This window comes from Beta vulgaris, chromosome 9 (assembly GCF_026745355.1).
Source record: "Beta vulgaris subsp. vulgaris cultivar EL10 chromosome 9, EL10.2, whole genome shotgun sequence".
Taxonomy (NCBI): domain Eukaryota; kingdom Viridiplantae; phylum Streptophyta; class Magnoliopsida; order Caryophyllales; family Amaranthaceae; genus Beta; species Beta vulgaris.
In genome coordinates, this window is record NC_079210.1 from 1523063 (window position 1) to 1542007 (window position 18945).

An 18945-nucleotide genomic window follows, 5' to 3' on the forward strand; every position below is an offset into this window, starting at 1 on the left:
AATAATAATAATAATAATAATAATAATGATAATGATGATGATAATAATGATAATAATAATAATAATAATAATAATAATAATAACTCGTTATATATATATATATATATATATTATATATATATATATATATATATATATATATATATTTACAAACTTATATATCAATCATAACACTTATAATAATAAATCATTTATATAAACCTTTGATGATCGTATAACTCGTTATTATTGTCGTTAGTTATAATATATAATATTAGAACATATGAAGAGTCGTTCTACCCATTCACTCATTTTAGTGGTTCTAAGCAGATACAAAATACATAACAAAATTAAATTGACCCGACTCGGAGTTAACTGAAGCTGAATTGACAGTCAATAGCAAATGTTTTCGATGATTCATAATGATCGAACAAAGGTAATTAGTGATTCAACCCGAGTACACTAGACTCTACCCAAGCGTATATGAAATCCAAATACGACCTGTACAAACCCGGTTAAAATATGTCCATGGGAGATCATACCCGGGATGGATCGACTTGTAAATGTAACGCTCCGACAATCCTATGATTCAAATGTGATCGACCCAAATGAACAAAACCTAACCAATCATGACCTGGGGTACTGATTGTCAGAATCCTAAGATGCCCGGGTATGACCTGATTCGCCTTGGTTATATCCAAAACTTGTTTGAGAACCTGTTTTGACACCACTAATCTTGTGTTCAATTTTCATAAGAGGGATAATGGGGTTTTGGGGGTAGGTTGTAATTAGGTATCATGTGAGATGGTGTTTATGCAATTTATCTTATCTAAATTTTTCAAAAATTATGTGTACTATTGTTATTCCAATAACAATGATTATTAATTAGTAGTATTAAGTTACTTATTATTGTACACAAGGTTGTAGAGGAAATCTAATATATACTCCCTCCGTTTTTTTAATTGCACCATTATTACTTTTTTTGGCACTACTTATCAACCAATTTTGTTATGTTATTTTCCATCATCATATAAGAAAAAAATTTAGTCAAGTGGGGGTCTTGTTAGATTCATCTCAATACAAGGATTCCAAATATTGAATTTTATAATTTTTATTTATACACAATTAGAGATGTTGGCGTTCAAAAAACCGTATCAACTAACGTGAAAAATGAAATGCTGTAACTCTTTTTAAAACAAGAGAAAGTATAAATTAAAGGAGCTTTTTTGGGAGTATTGAAAGCGCCACATAGAATTGTCGTGTCACAAAATATATTTAATATTATAATTTTAGAATACTAAAAGTGCACAATTAAAGTTTTGGATAATTAAATGATATAATTTGGATTCAAATAAAGTACAATGAATTATTATTGTGAAAGTATTGGGTCAGACCGTCTGACCCAATATTCTCGTCGGCTGAGCCCAGTACTATAATATACAGCAACGACGGCGGTCGAAGGATTCTCCACCATTCCCACATAAAACCCACCACCACCACCACAACCACCACCACCACATTACAAAGCCTCATTCATCTCCACCGCCACCACCTCAGTTCTCAGATTTTGGCCATTGACTGTATATTTCCCAGTAGAGATGTCGAAGAAGGAATTATCAAAGATGTTATGGACTGATGCCGCCATTAAAGCTATTGAGAGTAAAGCTGGTTCAAGAAAGTATAAGAATTTATGGCCAAAAGCTGTTTTGGAAGCCTTAGATGATGCTATACACCACCTTAAATGGGACTCTGCTCTTAAGGTAATTTGGAAATTCTTTCTTTATCTGTCTGAAGTCGAACGGCCAATTTCCCAGTAGAGATGTATATCTCGCAGAAAAAGATTCCCAAATGGAGTACTAAATGGATTTGCCTTCAGATGCTTAGTTTTGCTTGCCTCATTATCACCATTGCCGCTGCTGCTGGATCAGTTGCCTTATTATACGGAATGAAGAAGAAGGAGAAAGTGAGAGAAAGCAGAGGTTAGTTTTCTTTTCAGTTGGACTTTGTTTTCTTTCAGTTGGACTTTGTTTTCTTTCAGTTGGACTTTGTTTTCTTTCAGTTGGACTTTCTTTTCTTTCAGTTGGACTTTGTTTTCTTTCAGTTAGACTTTGTGTTCTTTCAGTTGGACTTTCTTTTCTTTCAGTTGGACTTTCTTTTCTTTCAGTTAGACTTTCTTTTCTTTCAGTTGGACTTTCTTTTCTTTAGTTGGACCAACTGAAAGAAATATGGGCCAACTGAAAGAAATAATGGACTAACTGAAACAAAATGAAGACTACCTGAAGAAAAATGTAGACTACCTGAAAAAGAATAAAGACCAACTGAAACCCAAGTAAGTCTAACTGAAGCACAAAAACCCACTGAAAAACAAAGAAGACTAACTGAAAACAAAATGAAGACTACCTGAAAAAAATTGGAACCACCTGAAAAAAAATGAAGACTACCTGAAAAAAAATTGGAACCACCTGAAAGTCGTCCGACCAAGATTCGGACGAGTCCGACACAATACGTTCTCATTATTATTTTATTATAAATTGGTCATAAATTATCTTACATAATTAGAAAAGTTATAATGTATAAACTGGTGGATTCAGCTCGAAATGTACTCTAAATAAGACCTATATTTATATACTAATATTATGATTACATATCGGTGTTTAAATCAGATTTACTCTTTGGCGAGCAGCTGATAACCCGACTAAAGAAACAGGATAAAATACGGATACAAAACATGGTCCTTTTAGTATCACGATTGATGAAAAATTAGAAAACGAGAGAATAGAATTGAAGTGTTAAAGTCATCCAATCGTAAATTTCTGAGTGTTGTGGAATAGAGTTTATGGTTCCCCCAAATCTTTGATTTGCATGAGATTTTTGGGGTGAATTGGCGAAAGAGAGACAGGATAAAGAGGATTGAGAGATAAATTTAGCAAGAACAAAGTGAAACATGTCTAATTGGTATGAGAGTTTTTTTTAGCAGGTTAACCCTTAAGAGGTAAAAAAAACCTTATTTTGGAGTAGGATAAAACTTTAGGAAGAAAAACGAAAAGATGAATCTAGAAGGAAAAACAATTAGGCCTATCCTCGCCTCAACCGACAGCTGATGGGTTTCCTATCTCTTCTAAACTTCACACGACTTAGTAGTATTACTTTATAATTCTAGAGAATTTATGTTATTCCCTAAGAGAGAAAATTTAATATTTACTACATATAAAATAACAGTTTTTTCGAAAATTTTAAATAAAAATAGTTTGATTATCAATGGACCCTTTCTTCACTTTTAAGATCATTACCTAAGATTAATCAACTTATACGACTTCTATATATAACTAACTATTGGCTCAAATTATGCAAGTCAAGTAGAGCCTAACTGCCTAAGTTAACTCCTAGAAAGTGTTAATAGTTAAAGATGATTTGTGGGTAATCTTGGGAGACCATATATAGATAATATGAAATCATGTAGCTATATTCAACCTATACGAAAAATGAAATTTTGGTTATAGTAAATCTTATGCAATTTCCTTACTACTTTTGTAGTATAATACTCCAAAAATTATGAGACATCACAAATAGATCGCATGCATTGAGCAAGAAAAATAAAGTAAAAATAAAAAATTATATATAATTTGAAAAACAATTATATTAAGGAAGTGACAATGACTATCAAAGGTTAAAAAAAATTTTGGTAAGAAAAGACAAACTAGGTCTGATCCCTAACATATGACCAGTCTACATCATCCTTTTGGATGATGGTAAAAAACACATAATTGGAAGAGGAAAACCAATACAAAAACGAAGGAGTATCATGACCTGTATGAGCCATAAAACCAGCCGCTTGATTACCTTCCTGGTAGCAGTGATAATAGATTAGACCATTGAGAAGATATAATATTCCAAAATTCACAATCTTGACACTCGACGTTCTACGTGAGGTTACTGTGTGGTTCTTGGTGATAATTTGATTCCGTGGTCCTTTAAATGTCAGCCTATCTTATCTCGTTCTAGTGCTGAAGCTGAGTATAGAGGAGTTGCTAATATTGTGTCTAACTCTTGTTGGATCCGAAATTTGCTTTTGGAGTTACATATTGTCCTATTCCCAAAGATATCCTGGTCTATTGTGATAATGTGAGTGCGATCTATTTATCAGGAACCCAGTTCAGCATCAACGCACTAAATACATTGAATTAGATATTCATTTCATCCAAGAAAAGGTTGCTAGAGACGAAGTTAGTGTTCTACATGTTCTGTCCCGATACCAAATTGCTGATATTTTTACCGGAGGTCTTCCTTGCGTTTTATAGGATGATTTCTGGGACAATCTCAATATTCGTCCTCCTCCCGCTTCGACTGAAGAGTGTGTTGGAATATATGTATATATATTATGTTTGTAATTATTGTATTTAATTATTATTATCATACCCTTCTAAACTCAACACTATATATTGATTTCTAAATAATAAAATTGGCACCGATCATAATCTTTCAAAAAGAAAAGTATGGAAAACAAACAATAATGACTAGGCGTTTTCATCGTTAAGTTAGAAATTTATTTGCGCATTATCCTTGGTATAACAATATTGTCATAAACTCGAATGTCACTTAGGCGAATTATTAATCAACGAAAATGCATGTGGCGATGAGTGTACGCACAACACAAGTGTCCTCTAGGGAGATTTGAGTCTTAGAAGTTGCTTTTCATGCCATATATAGGGGCATGGTTAAGTTCGAGGACGCTTTTATGTCCTACGCTTCGTCTGTGTTGACCAAGTATCGAGTCATATCTTCCTTGGAGATTAGGAGGATGGTTCTTAGTTCTTACCTAGGCGTACTGATGGAGTGATGGTCCATCTCAATGGTTCGATGTCCTTCACTTCAGATGGGGGATCGTTTGTACACGGAGACCATTATTTATGATTTGGAATTTGCAAGCAAGTATGCTAATGACTATTATTTTCTTAATACCAATGGAGTTTGTATCTAGGAAATGAAGTTATTTTCCCATGAATTCTATACTATCTAGGATTTTTCTAGCTTGGGAAACAAGTTGTATTTTCCTAGTAGGATTTTGTTATCTTCAGTTGGCTACTAATAAAGGTCATGGAATGTGAATGATACATATGTGGAAGGGAAAACTAAGATGTAAGTGTTAGGGTAAAACAAGGGTTTGGGTAATACACGAAGTTAAAAGAAAGATCTTGGAAGTTTTATAAGTAACCATGTCATATATATATGTCATTGAAAGTCTTGGTTCGGTGGTTATTCTTCTGATTCTCGGGTTTTCACATTAAATCTTCTTGTATATAATTCCATCATTATATTATTGTTTTTTGCGTGTATCTCCGCGTTATTATTGTTTGTCAATACTAAATACATAATTGAGTATGCCACTAATTCCAAGTAATCGTGAAAAGTAAGAAAGGGTTAGCTCCATTGATAGATTTTTCGACAGAAACCATCATCCATCTAGTGGTATTTGTTTTAGAGAAAAAGAACGTTCATATTTAGTAGTTACGTAGAAAATCTTTTTTAATACATAGTAATTTGAAAAAATATCGACTCTAAAAGGTGATAATTTTCAAAAGATTTTTTCTATCGATGCATAAAATGATCTTAATGTCAATTATAGGAGTATGTTGCTATTATACGGACTGATAGAGAGTAGTTTAGTTCTTTCTTAGTAGTAGCAAATGAAGCCTGGACTTGGTAATCAACCACTTTTAAAGAAAAAATTGTCGTCTTGCTTCCTAACCATTCCATTATGAAAAAACAAATGGAAGTTAGTAATTTTATGACCATGACAATATTCTGAAAATGTGATCTATTCAACTATAAAAGGAACCATATTAAGGCATTGTAAGATCATCACAAATTTCGCCAACCTTAACGAAGTTTGATCAAATATCATACTTTTCGTTAAGCAAAATGTCACCTATGAATAACAACCTCGTTTTCATTGGTCTTGTAGCCCTTATTTCCTATGTTGCATATGCTACTGACCCTAATCAACTTCAAGATTTCTGTGTTGGGATAAACGACCCTAATGCTGCAGGTAATATTCTATCTTTATCCACTAGGGTATTATCATTCCTAAGTCTTGTGCGGGGGCAGTTCAGAGGATTTCTTCTTACCAATTTTTTTTTTAAAAAATTTGGCACGCACCATAATCATCATTAAAAATTCTAACATATCCCTGTGGAATATAAATATCAAATATTTTTATAATAGAAAATTTTATCATTGATACATAATTCTTTCAAGTCCAATTTGGGAGATATCTCTTCAAAATAATTTGAACTTTTACATTTTTTACACAGAATAAACGAAAATAAATTGATGATGACAACAAAAATAAGAATATGAATTATATGATAAACTACCCAAAAAGGTAAGAATTGTTAAATGTAATCAATTGATGGGATTATATCTAGCAAATCGACCAAATATTAGATTATTAAAATCAATTATTCTTTATGTTATTAAACTCCATTATTTATCTCTTGTTTTAAAGAAAACTCGCTATCTTTATTTGGTATATTACACGTCATCAATGATGACATGGTCATACTCAATTTGCTCATATCCTACCATCTTAATAAGAAGAATATAGGCATCCATTTTACTTAACTCCATGGTCTTTAATACTCCCTTCATCTTGAAAAAAAAAAGTTTTAACATTTTTATTTAATGTTTGTTCCTAATTAATTTAAACACTTATATTTTTGGCATGATCCCATTATTACAATTATTTATACTACTTTGGCCTATACTCTACCTCTATCAATAAGGTTACCCGACTTTCTCTGTTCTCTAATAAAAAAATACCCCAGTCTCCTATCATATCTATTTTTTTAATAAATTAATATCTGATAATCACGCTATAATAGTTTATCACCATAGACTACATGTCCCAACAAGTATTCAGTTTTTCACGGGATGGAGGGAGTAATAATGTAATATACAACCTTTATCTCACTCTTGTTTTCTTCTCCTCGGGGTACAGTTTTTGTAAATGGATTCTTCTGCAAGAATCCAATGCAAGCAAAGCCAGAAGATTTCTTTCTTGGAGGGGTATTCACAAATCCTGGAGACACCAACGCCAACAGACTTCGGGCCAACGTTACTCTAGTAAGTGCAGTACAACTACCAGGGCTCAACACTCTCGGGATATCTCTAGCTAGAATCGACTTCGCACCATATGGCGGACTCAATGCACCCCACACACACCCGCGCGCCTCCGAGATCTTGACCGTGATCGAAGGAACTCTTTACGTCGGATTTGTCACCTCTAACCAAGCAGATGGTGGAAACCAGTTCTTTGCTAAAGTGCTTAACAAGGGTGATGTTTTCGTGTTCCCACAAGGTCTAATTCATTTCCAAATTAATATTGGTAAATACCCCGCCATTGCGTTTGCTGGATTAAGCAGCCAGAATCCAGGTACTGTCACCATTGCTAATGCTGTGTTCGGGGCTGATCCACCTATTTCTGTTGATGTTCTCAGCAAGGCATTTCAATTGGATGCCAACATTGTTAAGCATCTTCAGGCTCTTTTTGCATGATCCCATAATTGTTGGATGTATGCCAACTTTCTCTAGGCAAAGATGTTATCGTTATGAACGTGTGTGTGCAATAATAATTAATAATCCAAAATTTTCCTCTTGGATGTAAGATAGCTTTGAGTGATGATGCTTGTCGCTTGATGCTATATATAAATGTAGTAGTGTTTGATTGTTGGTTTGGTAAGATAAATGGAAGCTTATATATTGAGAGTTAATTCTTCTTTTGTGTGCTATCCTTTTTTTCTTATTTCTATTTTGATTTACATGGTGGGCATAGCACAACCTTCACCTGCCATTAATATATATAATTATGTGCATTAATTTATAAAAATTGGTAAGAAGAATTATTCCTCTGTGCTGCTCACGTACAGGGGATCCACCCAAAGGCGCATTACAAGCCACACACCCATTGAACCCTAGATCTTGCTAGGAAAAATGGGAAAGCTCGCCACTTGAGCCAACTCCAATTCCTAATTATTATGTGTATTAATGTTAGTAACGATTATAAATCAAATTGTTGCGTAGTGAGAAACACAGACAACAAGGGATGACTTCCAATTACAGGGTGGCATGTCTTCGCGTTACTGCTGGACAATTGTATTTCTGTTATAGATAGTCGAGACAGAGATTTCGAACCTACACAATGTTTTAAAAAAAGTTGGTCGAGTAAAACCCCTCTATACCTCAGTTATATATAGGATGACAAGTAGAGATGGCCAACAGTACGAGCCTATTCATCCCAACTCATCTTTTGGGCCGTGTGGGCTAAGCCTGCAAAAATTCCGATCCGGTCCAGCCCAGCTCAAATCGTGAAATTGGTGGGTGTGTCGTGGGCCAGAATTTTTAAGCATAGTTCACGAAAGCTCGCTACGAAAACCGCCCAGCTCTGTCCATGAAAATGGTCCACTCCAGCCCATGAATTGGACCAACCCAACCCAAGTAATTATTCAACCAAATTGTGTATATTTTAATCAAATTGCATATACTTCCTCCGTTTCATAATAAGTGAAACACTTCTCTCTTTTATGTGAGAGCTTTTTTAAAGAAGTGTTTCACTTATTATGGAACGAAGGAAGTATTATAATTCAATCAAATTGTATCTATCTTAATCAAATTGCATATATTATAATTCAATCAAATTCAAAAATAATAAAACTATTCATTAATATTAATAATTGTATATGATTTAATCATTATTAAAGGTTTTATGTAAGAATAATAAATGATTATATAACTTTGAAACAAACAAATTCTCATGCTGGCCCGCTAGGCCCACGAACCGCTCACCGAATCGTGAAAACCGGTAACATACCAATGTGGGCTAAGATTTTTCAGCTCGTGGACCATCCCACTCAAACCGTGAATTTTAGGGTCCGGTCATGGACCGTTAAATCTCAGCCTGACCCACTAGGATTCACAGACCAGCCCGCCCAACTCGAACCAATGGCCATCTCTAATGACAAGGTATGGTGAATGTAAGACAAGAAATTTTTGAATACCATGAACACTAAAAAAATATCCTATTTATAGGCAATGCATGAATAATAAGTCGTTTTATGCTTGTCATCTTGTTCGTAACCTTGTCGATGATCTCGATTTGGCGACTATTAGAGCCGCGACAGCCTGCCATGTTTTCACCTTTTACGTTCAGTGGGCCCTCCTGGTCAGGTGAAATCATCCATATTGCGATTGCGATCACCTCTAGTCACTTGTGAGTTCTTTGCTCCTGAGTTGCATGGCACCAATAGAGATAAATGTCGGTAGTGGATATGCCAACATGGTTGGCCATTGTGGTTGTGAAGATTATAAAGTTGAAAGTATCTTCTTAGTAGAAGTTTGTTACAAGAAACAAGTTGTTACTCGTAACAAACTTGTATTTTTCTGTTAGCTAGTTAGTCATCTACTGTTACTATAAAAGGAGAAACCCTTTCCCTCTCTTCTGTAATAACTAGTACTCTTCTTTCTCTCTATCAAAGCAAGTTTAGTTGTCTCTCTCTTTGATTCATTTAAATTATCTACAATATTAACATGGTATCAGAGCAAATCTGATCAAGATTTTCACAAGATTTCTTTGAAATTCTTGTTTTCTTCCGCTGAAATTCATTAGTTCTTCGCTTTGATTTCTAAAATTCTGCAACAATGGTGGAAACTATACCAAATTCTGGTTCTGGAGAACGATCTACTGGAGAATCTCATGTCAACAATATACATAATGTAAGTATTGCTTACAATGATCCATCTTATATCACTAAATCTGATCAAACCGTCAACAAATTAGTTGCGACAAATCTGAATAGAAGTAATTTTGTTAGCTGGAAGTGTAATTTGAGAAGAGCATTAATAGCGAAAAACAAATTAGGTTTCATTGAAGGAACTATTATAATACCTGATGAAACTGATAAAGATTTTAATCGTTGGATGCGATGTGATTATTTGGTAATTTGTTGGCTGATTAATTCAATGAATTGAATGAAGATATTGCTGAGAATTTCAATTTTGCTGAGAGTTCTGCTCAGCTATGGCATGAAATTTGCGAATGTTTTGGTCAATCTAATGGATCTTTGATATACTCCCTCCGTTTTTTTTAGATGTAACATTGGACTTTTCACGTTTGTCGAGACACAACTTTGACCGATAATATCTCCAATTTTATAAAAGTAAAAATTATAAAAAATATATATTTGGAAAGTGTATACCATGACGAATCAAACAAGATCCCACATGACTATATTTTTTCTTATGTATAAATAACAATTAGTGGTCAAAGTGTATTGGATGAATAGTGCCCAAAGTCAATATGTTACATCTAAAAAAAACGGAGGGAGTATCAATTAAGACGTGAATTGGATAATTTGAGGAAAGAAAATCAGTCGATAATGGTGTATTATGAAAAATTAAAGAGATTTTGGGACGAATTATAGAATTTGAGGAGTCGACCTTCTTGTACTTGTGGAATTCTAAGTAAATGTAGCTTTACTTTTCTGAAACGTTTGGCTGATTTTAAAGCTAAAAAAAGTTAATGCAATTCTTACTAGGCCGTAATAGTGGCTTTAATAATGCTATTAGTAGCATACTTGCAATGGATCCATTGCCACCTTTAAGCAGAACATTCTATTTAGTACAACAAATGGAGAAACAAAAAGAAGTCAGTAACGTGAACAGTGAACCTGGTGTTCATGAAGTGAGTGCATTTGTTGCACAGAAATATTAATCTTCTTCTTGAGCCAATCCTAATTTGAAATATAAATTAATAGAGTTAAAGTAATATATATACTCTTGGATCAATTGATGCTGAGAAGAAGATTCTATTCCATCATACGGATTAGATTATGACGACCATATTTAAGTAAAGTAAAGCAACTAGAAGTTATAAAGTGGCTTAGATTAGCTAGAAATAAAAAAAAGACATTATAACTAATTTCTACGAGGTCATAAAGGCAACCAATCAAGTGATAATATGAAATTCATCTTTCGAAAGTAAGTTATAGGATGATCTTTAGATAGTATTCTAAAGTTATTTGTCCAATGACTCAATCACACATGCAAGGAATTTAGTGATTACTACTAGGAGTAGGCTAACTACTATGTAAGACCATATCATCACTCATAAGACCTATTTATAGTTCCTTTTATAATAATTATAACATATTTCGTCAACACTTTTTTTTAAGAAACTCTTGTAAAAAGGAGAGAAATAAAGATAAATAAAAGTAGATCTCATATGATAAGAGAGAAATAAAGAGATCCATATTATTAAAGAAGAAAATATTACAATTAATATAAAATTTCTAAATTTGAAATAAAGAAAATCTATACAAATATATTAAAAGACGTGTGTGACAATATATACACGCCACGTGACACCCTGTTACTCTACTAGAATTGTCCAATGTTTACATAAGTTATGTCGACTAACAAAAGTAAAATTAGCTTGCAACAAGATTTGAACCCATGATCTCTTGCTATTATACATGACATAATTACCATCTCAATAATCAACTTTTAATCATGCTTTAAGTGTCCACATTATTATATTTGTACCTTTTAAATGTTGAGTTTTTCTTAATATATTTTAATGGAAATGGAAAAAAAAGTACATCAAGTTCGGAAAACATACAATACCAACCTGGAGGAACATCCAAGCCTAAATACTAGTGTTATAATGAAAAAAATAGAGGAAGTAAACGTTTAGAAACTAATGGACACCAAATCAAAAGAAGGGTCATTTTTCTAATGAGTTAATACTAAAATCGCATAATAAAACATAACAGCTTTTATTTTTTATTAAATAAAGTACAAAGAATCTAAAGCAACGAAAGAATATGCCATAGTTGACCCCACTTTGCATGAATAGCCTATTGTAGTAACTATATCTACGACGTGCATTTAAAATAAGATTTTCCAATTAGTAATCTATACAACTATATTAAAAAGCGTTTTAAAACAAGTCTACACGCTACGTAACACTATTTCTTTAGTTCATTATTATTTCTTTTATGTCATCAACTTACATTAAAAAAAATTAGAAACATGCTCCATATAAAACTCGACCACGTGACCTGTTAATACAACAAAGTTCTAACCAATGAATTATGCAACATTAGATGTTATTTTTTTGACATGAAAATATTAATAATATGGAGTATCGCCCCGGCCTAATAACTAGTTATACTTTTATAAGTAGTTTCCCAATTTTACAATGTATAAAATAAGATGAAGTTCCTTATCTCAGTAGAGTGAATTTAGAGATCCCTCTAACAAGGAGTGAGGCTCGATCTTAAGACCTACGAGATCGAAGGTGAAGTCAACACCACTACACAACTATCTTTTGCTCATTTGCATAGTGTTTATTGTTCACATCTTATACTTTAATTGTCTTTTCTATTTGACAATTTCATCACAAAATTTACGCGCTTAAAAGTTCAGAAAGCACATGATTTAGCTACCCATCTTTGCATCACTCGTTGTCCGTTCTTTACTATTTAGTTTTTATACTTTTCTCGATGATAAAAAAACGAGGAGCTCATACGCCGGTGAGAGTGGTGATTCGTGCTGGTGCTCAAAATCATTTGGTGAGAGTGGTGGTCGTCATGGTTTATCCCTTATATTCCCCTTTTTATTAATCGACCACAAGTAATAATATAAACCTAAGTAAAACTATTAAAATAGTATAGACCATTATTGGGTAGTCACTTGTTAATTTATAGTTGAGACTTTTAATAAATGAATGACCATAATTGGAACTATTGTATACCATTTTTACTGATTTTGCATCAACACTATGTCATTAATTTTTCCTTAAAAATTAAACTGTCATCTAGTGGTATTTGTTTTACAAAGAAGAACGTTCGTATTTAGTGGTTACGTAAGAAATCTTTTCATTATAAAACAATTATTTGAAAAAATAACGACTCTAGCTAGAAGGTGATTATTTTCAAAATAATTTTTTATTGATGCATAAAATGAATGTCAATCATAGGAATATGTTGCTATTATACTGACTGGGACAGAGTAGTTCTTATTAGTAGCAAATGAAGTCTGGACTTGGTTGTAAAAACGAAAACTGGTAACAACTAAAATAAACATATCTGACAACCGTGGCGTGAGAAGATCACTGCCCTAAAGTTGAATTTGCCCTACAACAACACACAGACTCACAACAATCAACCTCCAGGGATACTCAATTTCTGCGTTTTTGGTGTTGAAAGAAAAAGCAGATTGAGAACAATCTTGAATACTGCCCAGAATAATAGAGGAGAAATAAATACAAAGAGATTGTGTGTTTCGGGGACATGCAAGACGCATTCTCCTTCTGAAGCTTTGTTGTAGTCCTGGAACATTTCCTTGTTGGCGTCGATCTGACGGGTTGCAGCAGTGTTCATAATCCATTCTGAAACATTGCTTACCAGATTGACCTTGGACACCACTACAACAATGGTGTCATCTTCAGCAAGGTTGGCAAGAGCTTTGCTGTCTTTTACTTTGTTTGGAGCGTCCTTTCTTTGACTGCAATCTTTGGCAGCATGCCCATACTTACCACAAACAAAGCTACTTCCCTTAAACTTACATTTTCCTTTGAAGTTGTTATAGTTCTGCCTTGTATTATGCAACTAATTTGGAACCTTACCTTTTGGTCCTTTACTTGCAGCAACTTTATTTTCCACAAGATTAGCAGAAGAGGAAGAATGATCAACTGATTTCCCTTTGATTTGGATATTGTTCTGCTCCTCAATCTTAGTGTGGGGAACTAATTCTTGAAGGGTATGTTTCAAGGAGTGAACAAAGGTTTCCCAGGAAGAAGGTAATTTCTTGAGTAAACAGTTGGCTTGGAAAAGATCAGGAATAGCCATACCCTCAGCCACAATATCAACACATAAATGTTCATATTCATGAACTTGATCAAGCACATGTTTAGCATCAGACATCACTAGTAGAATAAATATTTATTGTTGCGGTCATTAAGTGGTCTGTTGTGGCGGTTTTGGTTGCGCAGCAATTAAGGATGCAACAATAGGTAAATAATATATTGCTGCAGTTTTTAACTGCAACAATATTGGAAGATATTGCTGTGATTTTTGGGTAAAACCGCAACAATATATGTATTTATATCAGAATAAAAAAGGATATTGTTGCGGTTCCTAGGAAAAACGAAGCAATATGCTGTATTTAATAAAGAAAAATACGCATATTGTTGCGGTTGTTGCCTAAAACCGCAACAATATTTACTGGTACAACTAAAAAAAATTTGTTTTTTTTTTTTGTATTTTGCAATCAAATTTGAAATATTAAAACCAGGCAATTAATCCATCCACTGTCCTCCAAATTCACAGACGAACGAAAGACGAAATGACATCTTATAATCAACAACAAAGTCAAAAAATTTCGGTTTCTAGAAAATATTATCAAAACATGAAATGAATTGATAACTTATCATCCAAAAAAACAAATAAAAGACGAAAAGAAAGAATATGAAATAACAAAAAATTTCTAGATCTGGTGAAATTACCAGAAAAATTAAACAAAACAGAAATAAACAGGAATTACAAAAAAAACAGATCTGGCGAAAAAAAAATTACACGAAAAAAATTCAGATCTAGAAAACGAAAAAAAACAAAAAAAAAAGGAAACAACAAACTCGTCGAGGCCGACGAGGCAACGAACACTTTGGCCAAGAAGGAAAGTCGGAGGCGGCGAATTGGCTCAAGTAAGCAAAGGAGCCGACGAGGTGCATGTGGACCGCGTGGTGGTGGCCTCAAGTAGATTACCAGATTTCGTGACAGAAAAAAATCCAAATTAGAATAACAGTGCTTAAAATACAGAATTCCAAATCGCAAAATCCAAAATCTCAACCAAAAAATGAAGAATTGGATGCTATTTGGGATTACACAACTCTCAACCATGCCGATGTGCAGCAGCCGAGACCGAGAAAATGGGAAAGTGTAACACCCCTCAGGGGACCACGAGCCCGCTAGTAGATATTGTCCTCTCTAGGCCCTAGCCCGCAAGGTTTTTCTTTGGAGTGGGAACGACCCACCCAAAAGGCCTCTACTAGGTTAAGGTATCCACCTCTATATAAAGAAGGTTTTGTTCTCCTCAACTTCCGATGTGGGATGGCTTTTACTCCCTTTCCCCACCCCCCTTAAAGGGTGTCTGCGTCCTCGAAGGCACGACAGGACATCAAATCGGGCCCTGGCTCTGATACCACTTGTAATACCCCTCTGGGGACCACGAGCCCGCTAGTAGATATTGTCCTCTTTGGGCCCTAGCATGCAAGGTTTTTCTTTGGAGTGGGAACGGCCCACCCAAAAGGCCTCTACTAGGTTAAGGTATCCACCTCTATATAAAGAAGGCTTTGTTCTCCTCAACTTCCAATGTGGGATAGCATCCCAAATATCCTTAGCAATTTTCGACTTACTATAAATCATATAAAGGGCAAAATACATATAATGCAATAACATCCCACGACAGGTCTTATTGTAAGAATTGTTATTAGGAGCAGCAACAACAGACAATCAATAATATATCCCAATTTTCCCCAAGAAAAAATCCATCTTTTAGACCATATCTTATTTTTTTTTTTCATCAAACGGTTCTAACTTAGACATATCGGGGACAAATGGATTGGTAATAGGAACAACATTAAAAATACGCATATTATCATAAGGAATTTCACCAGCCATAGTTTCGAAAACAACAAAATCAAGTTTAGAATGTAGGAATGAAAACTGGTAACAATTAAAATAAACTTACCTGACAACCGTGGCATGAGAAGTCACTGCCCTAAAGTTGAATTAGCCCCGCAACAACACACAAACTCACAGCAATCAACCTCCAAGGATATACGATTTCTGCGTTTTCGATGTTGGCTGAAAAGCAGATTGAGAACGATCTTTAATATTGCTCAGAATAATAGAGGAGAAAGAAAAACGAAGAGATTGTGTGTTTTTATACTCGTATTTATAGGGAGAGGAAAACCAAACGAGATCAGAACGTGGTTGAAATCGTGGGAAAAACGGTCAATAAAATGGTAAGAATAATGGCAGCAGATCAGGAGAGAAATTAGGGAAAACCGAAATATTAAGAGAGAGATTAGAGTAAAAAACGGTAGCTTAAGACTGATAAAAACAATCATTCGATGCTGACAAATAATTGACCCAAAAAGGTAGTTAACTTAAGTTTATTCCACAAAGCCCAGGGCTCAAGCCAAATCGGATCAGTTAATGGTTACCTTATCCAATTTTTTTGGTTTATTCTACCATTTTGGTTGGTTTATGTCATATATACGTGTAAATTGCAATATGTTTGTTATGTCATTCTCAAGTTAAATAAGAGTTTTATTTTATTTTAGTTATTGAGATAACCAAATTAATTACAACCTAAGGGTATTTTCAAATTGGATAAATCTTCTAGGATGATGGACATTTCAAGGCAAGGAACCTAAAGAAAGCACAGCGTAGGAGGCCTGATTATACACGTTACAATTTTCACAATTCAAAGTTACACTTAATCAATTATATTTTGAGACGAATCTAACAAGATTTTACATGACTATTTTTTTTCTTACATAAAAATCACAAAATACGGTGAAAGAAGAGTTTGTGATTAGTACAAAAGTCAAACTGTGTCATCTATCTCTATTATATAAGCCAAGGGAGGAGGTGTGGTGTCCTCTTTTGAAGTGACTAGAATACCCTCTAATAATTTAAAACAATGTTTTTCTTTTTATAAAAAAATTGAAAAATGAAAAATCAATGAAACTTGCCATATGAGTAGGTCAAAAATAGAATATGAAATCGATTAGAATCATCAACCAAAAAAAGTTTGCAATATATCGTGATAACATAATATTTCATATCTACAAAGTTCAAACAATATAGTTTATTAACATTTGTAATTGTTAAAGAACTATACTAAAGTCGCGAAAAGAAATTATTATATCATCTGCCAAATTTTTAAGTGCCGGTATTGAACAATTAAAAATCATTCACCTTTAATTTAAAAAGATAATAACATCTACAAAAGAACCTCAATAATTTACCTCACTACCAAAATAATTTTACATAAAAAACATGTCAATTTGTATATACCTACCTAAAATTATCACGCACGCATCGCTTGCATATGCAACTAGTTTTGAAATGAATGAAGTATATTACTATGTATTATGAAGTAGACCACCTCTCCGCAATAATTAAAATTATATAACTGAAATTAGTTAAGCAAGATACATAACAGAAAATGTATCTGATATTATTGTTTTTTTGTTTGTTTAAATAATCAACTAAGATAGGCCGAAAAGAGAAAATATTGCAGATTTCAGTTACATCCTCCGTTCTTTTTCTATTGAAACAATGAGATTTTACCTTATTCACTCACCACCCTTTTACTATCTCTTGTGGTTTTTATGTAAGAAAAAATATAGTCATACGAGGTCTTATTAGATTCGTGTCATATATACTTTCAAAATATCAAATTTGTATATTTTTTACTAAAAATCAATTAGTAAATTTAAAGTTATTGCATTGGCAAGTGTAAATCTTAAGTCTGTAATAGAAAAAAGCGACGGAAGTACAAATGATTTCAAATAACATTAATTAGTGAGAGATCACAAATCGTCATTGGGCACACTGCCCACTAACAATGAGAATCTTTATAGTAAACCTGGGTGTACCATGCTCATGGTACACCCAACGCTATTTTTGCCAAATGATGGGCAAATGAGCAAATAAGCAAAATGAGCAAATGATCAAATGAGTAAATGAGTAAAATGAGCAGATGAGCAAGTATTTCTAGTCATTTAAGAAAATGAGCAAACTTGATGCAAATGAGCAGTTACGAAAATGAACTAATTACGGGTGAGAAAAAAAAACGAAGAAAGAGATGAAATGAATAGAAAAAAAAAGACTAGAGCAAGTGCATAAGAGTTGACTAAGCACTAATAATCATCCAATACAAATTATGTAAATGAGCACATAATCTTCAATCATTCTAAACGAGCACATAATCTTCATAAATGAGCATAGATGCTTGACTCATTTGAACATTAGAATTCAAAATTATTGGTGAATACATTTGCTCATTCCTACAATGATAATTCAAAATCAGCACCCATAATTTTGTTCATGTCCTGATCATGTAAAACAACCAAAAACATCTGGTTTATGCAATACGAATAACTGAGGGAAAATGAGCAAAACAACAACAACAAAACAAATGAGGAAAAACATAATCAGATCTGGGTCGTGGGTCTTCATCATCGTCGTGGATGGGTCATGGGTCTCTTTAGTCGCCTCATCATTATCATCTCGAGTACGTGTCATCATCATCTCATCGTTCATCTCGCGAATTTCAGATCTCCATTGTTGTGTTTGGAAGGTTTGGAAGGAGGAGAGAGAGAAGAATTGAATATCGGATTTTTCCGGCGAGAAAGAATTTAGAGAAATGAGTGAATTTCAGATCTCCGTTGTTGTGTTTGAGTTGAATCTGCCATTAATGATCTGCAAGGTTGTGTTGGTTCTCCATTTTTTTTTTTGTTTATAAGGTTTCAAATTGAAGGAAGAGCGAGAAAGAATAATTGGATTCAGATTTTTGCTTTTTGCTTTTTGTCATTTATTACCCCAAAATTACCAGCGTGCCCCTTAACTTGCAATTAATTACGAAAATTCCCCTGGGTATACCATGAGCATAGGAATGGCAACGGGTCGGACTTGGACCGGAATATGCATACATAATCCGACTCCGACCCTACAGAAAGTCGGATTTTAAATCTGAGTCCGACTCCGACATCCGACTTTGAAAATCCGAATCTGACTCAACTTAAAATCCGAACATCCGACTCTGAGATCCGACCCGACTTAAAATATGGACATCCGACTTAAAAGCCGAACATCCGACTCCGAACCTGATCCGACT

General features: G+C 33.8%; 1 protein-coding gene across 1 annotated transcript; it reads left to right on the forward strand.

The window, feature by feature from the left end:
* Window positions 1-5825: 5825 nt before the first annotated feature.
* Window positions 5826-7752, forward strand: LOC104902593 (germin-like protein subfamily 1 member 17). The gene is made up of 2 exons (XM_010690417.3): window positions 5826-6025; window positions 6977-7752. The coding sequence occupies exons 1-2, from the start codon at window positions 5899-5901 to the stop codon at window positions 7531-7533; spliced, it is 684 nt and encodes a 227-aa protein (XP_010688719.2). The 5' UTR covers window positions 5826-5898; the 3' UTR covers window positions 7534-7752.
* The last annotated feature ends 11193 nt before the right edge of the window (window positions 7753-18945 follow it).

Excerpts from the sequence above, each read along its gene's own strand:
- LOC104902593 (XM_010690417.3), top strand. The coding sequence starts at position 5,899 with ATGTCACCTATGAATAACAACCTCGTTTTCATTGGTCTTGTAGCCCTT. Across the intron at positions 6,026-6,976 it reads AAACGACCCTAATGCTGCAG|TTTTTGTAAATGGATTCTTC; the intron begins GTAATATTCTAT and ends CTCGGGGTACAG.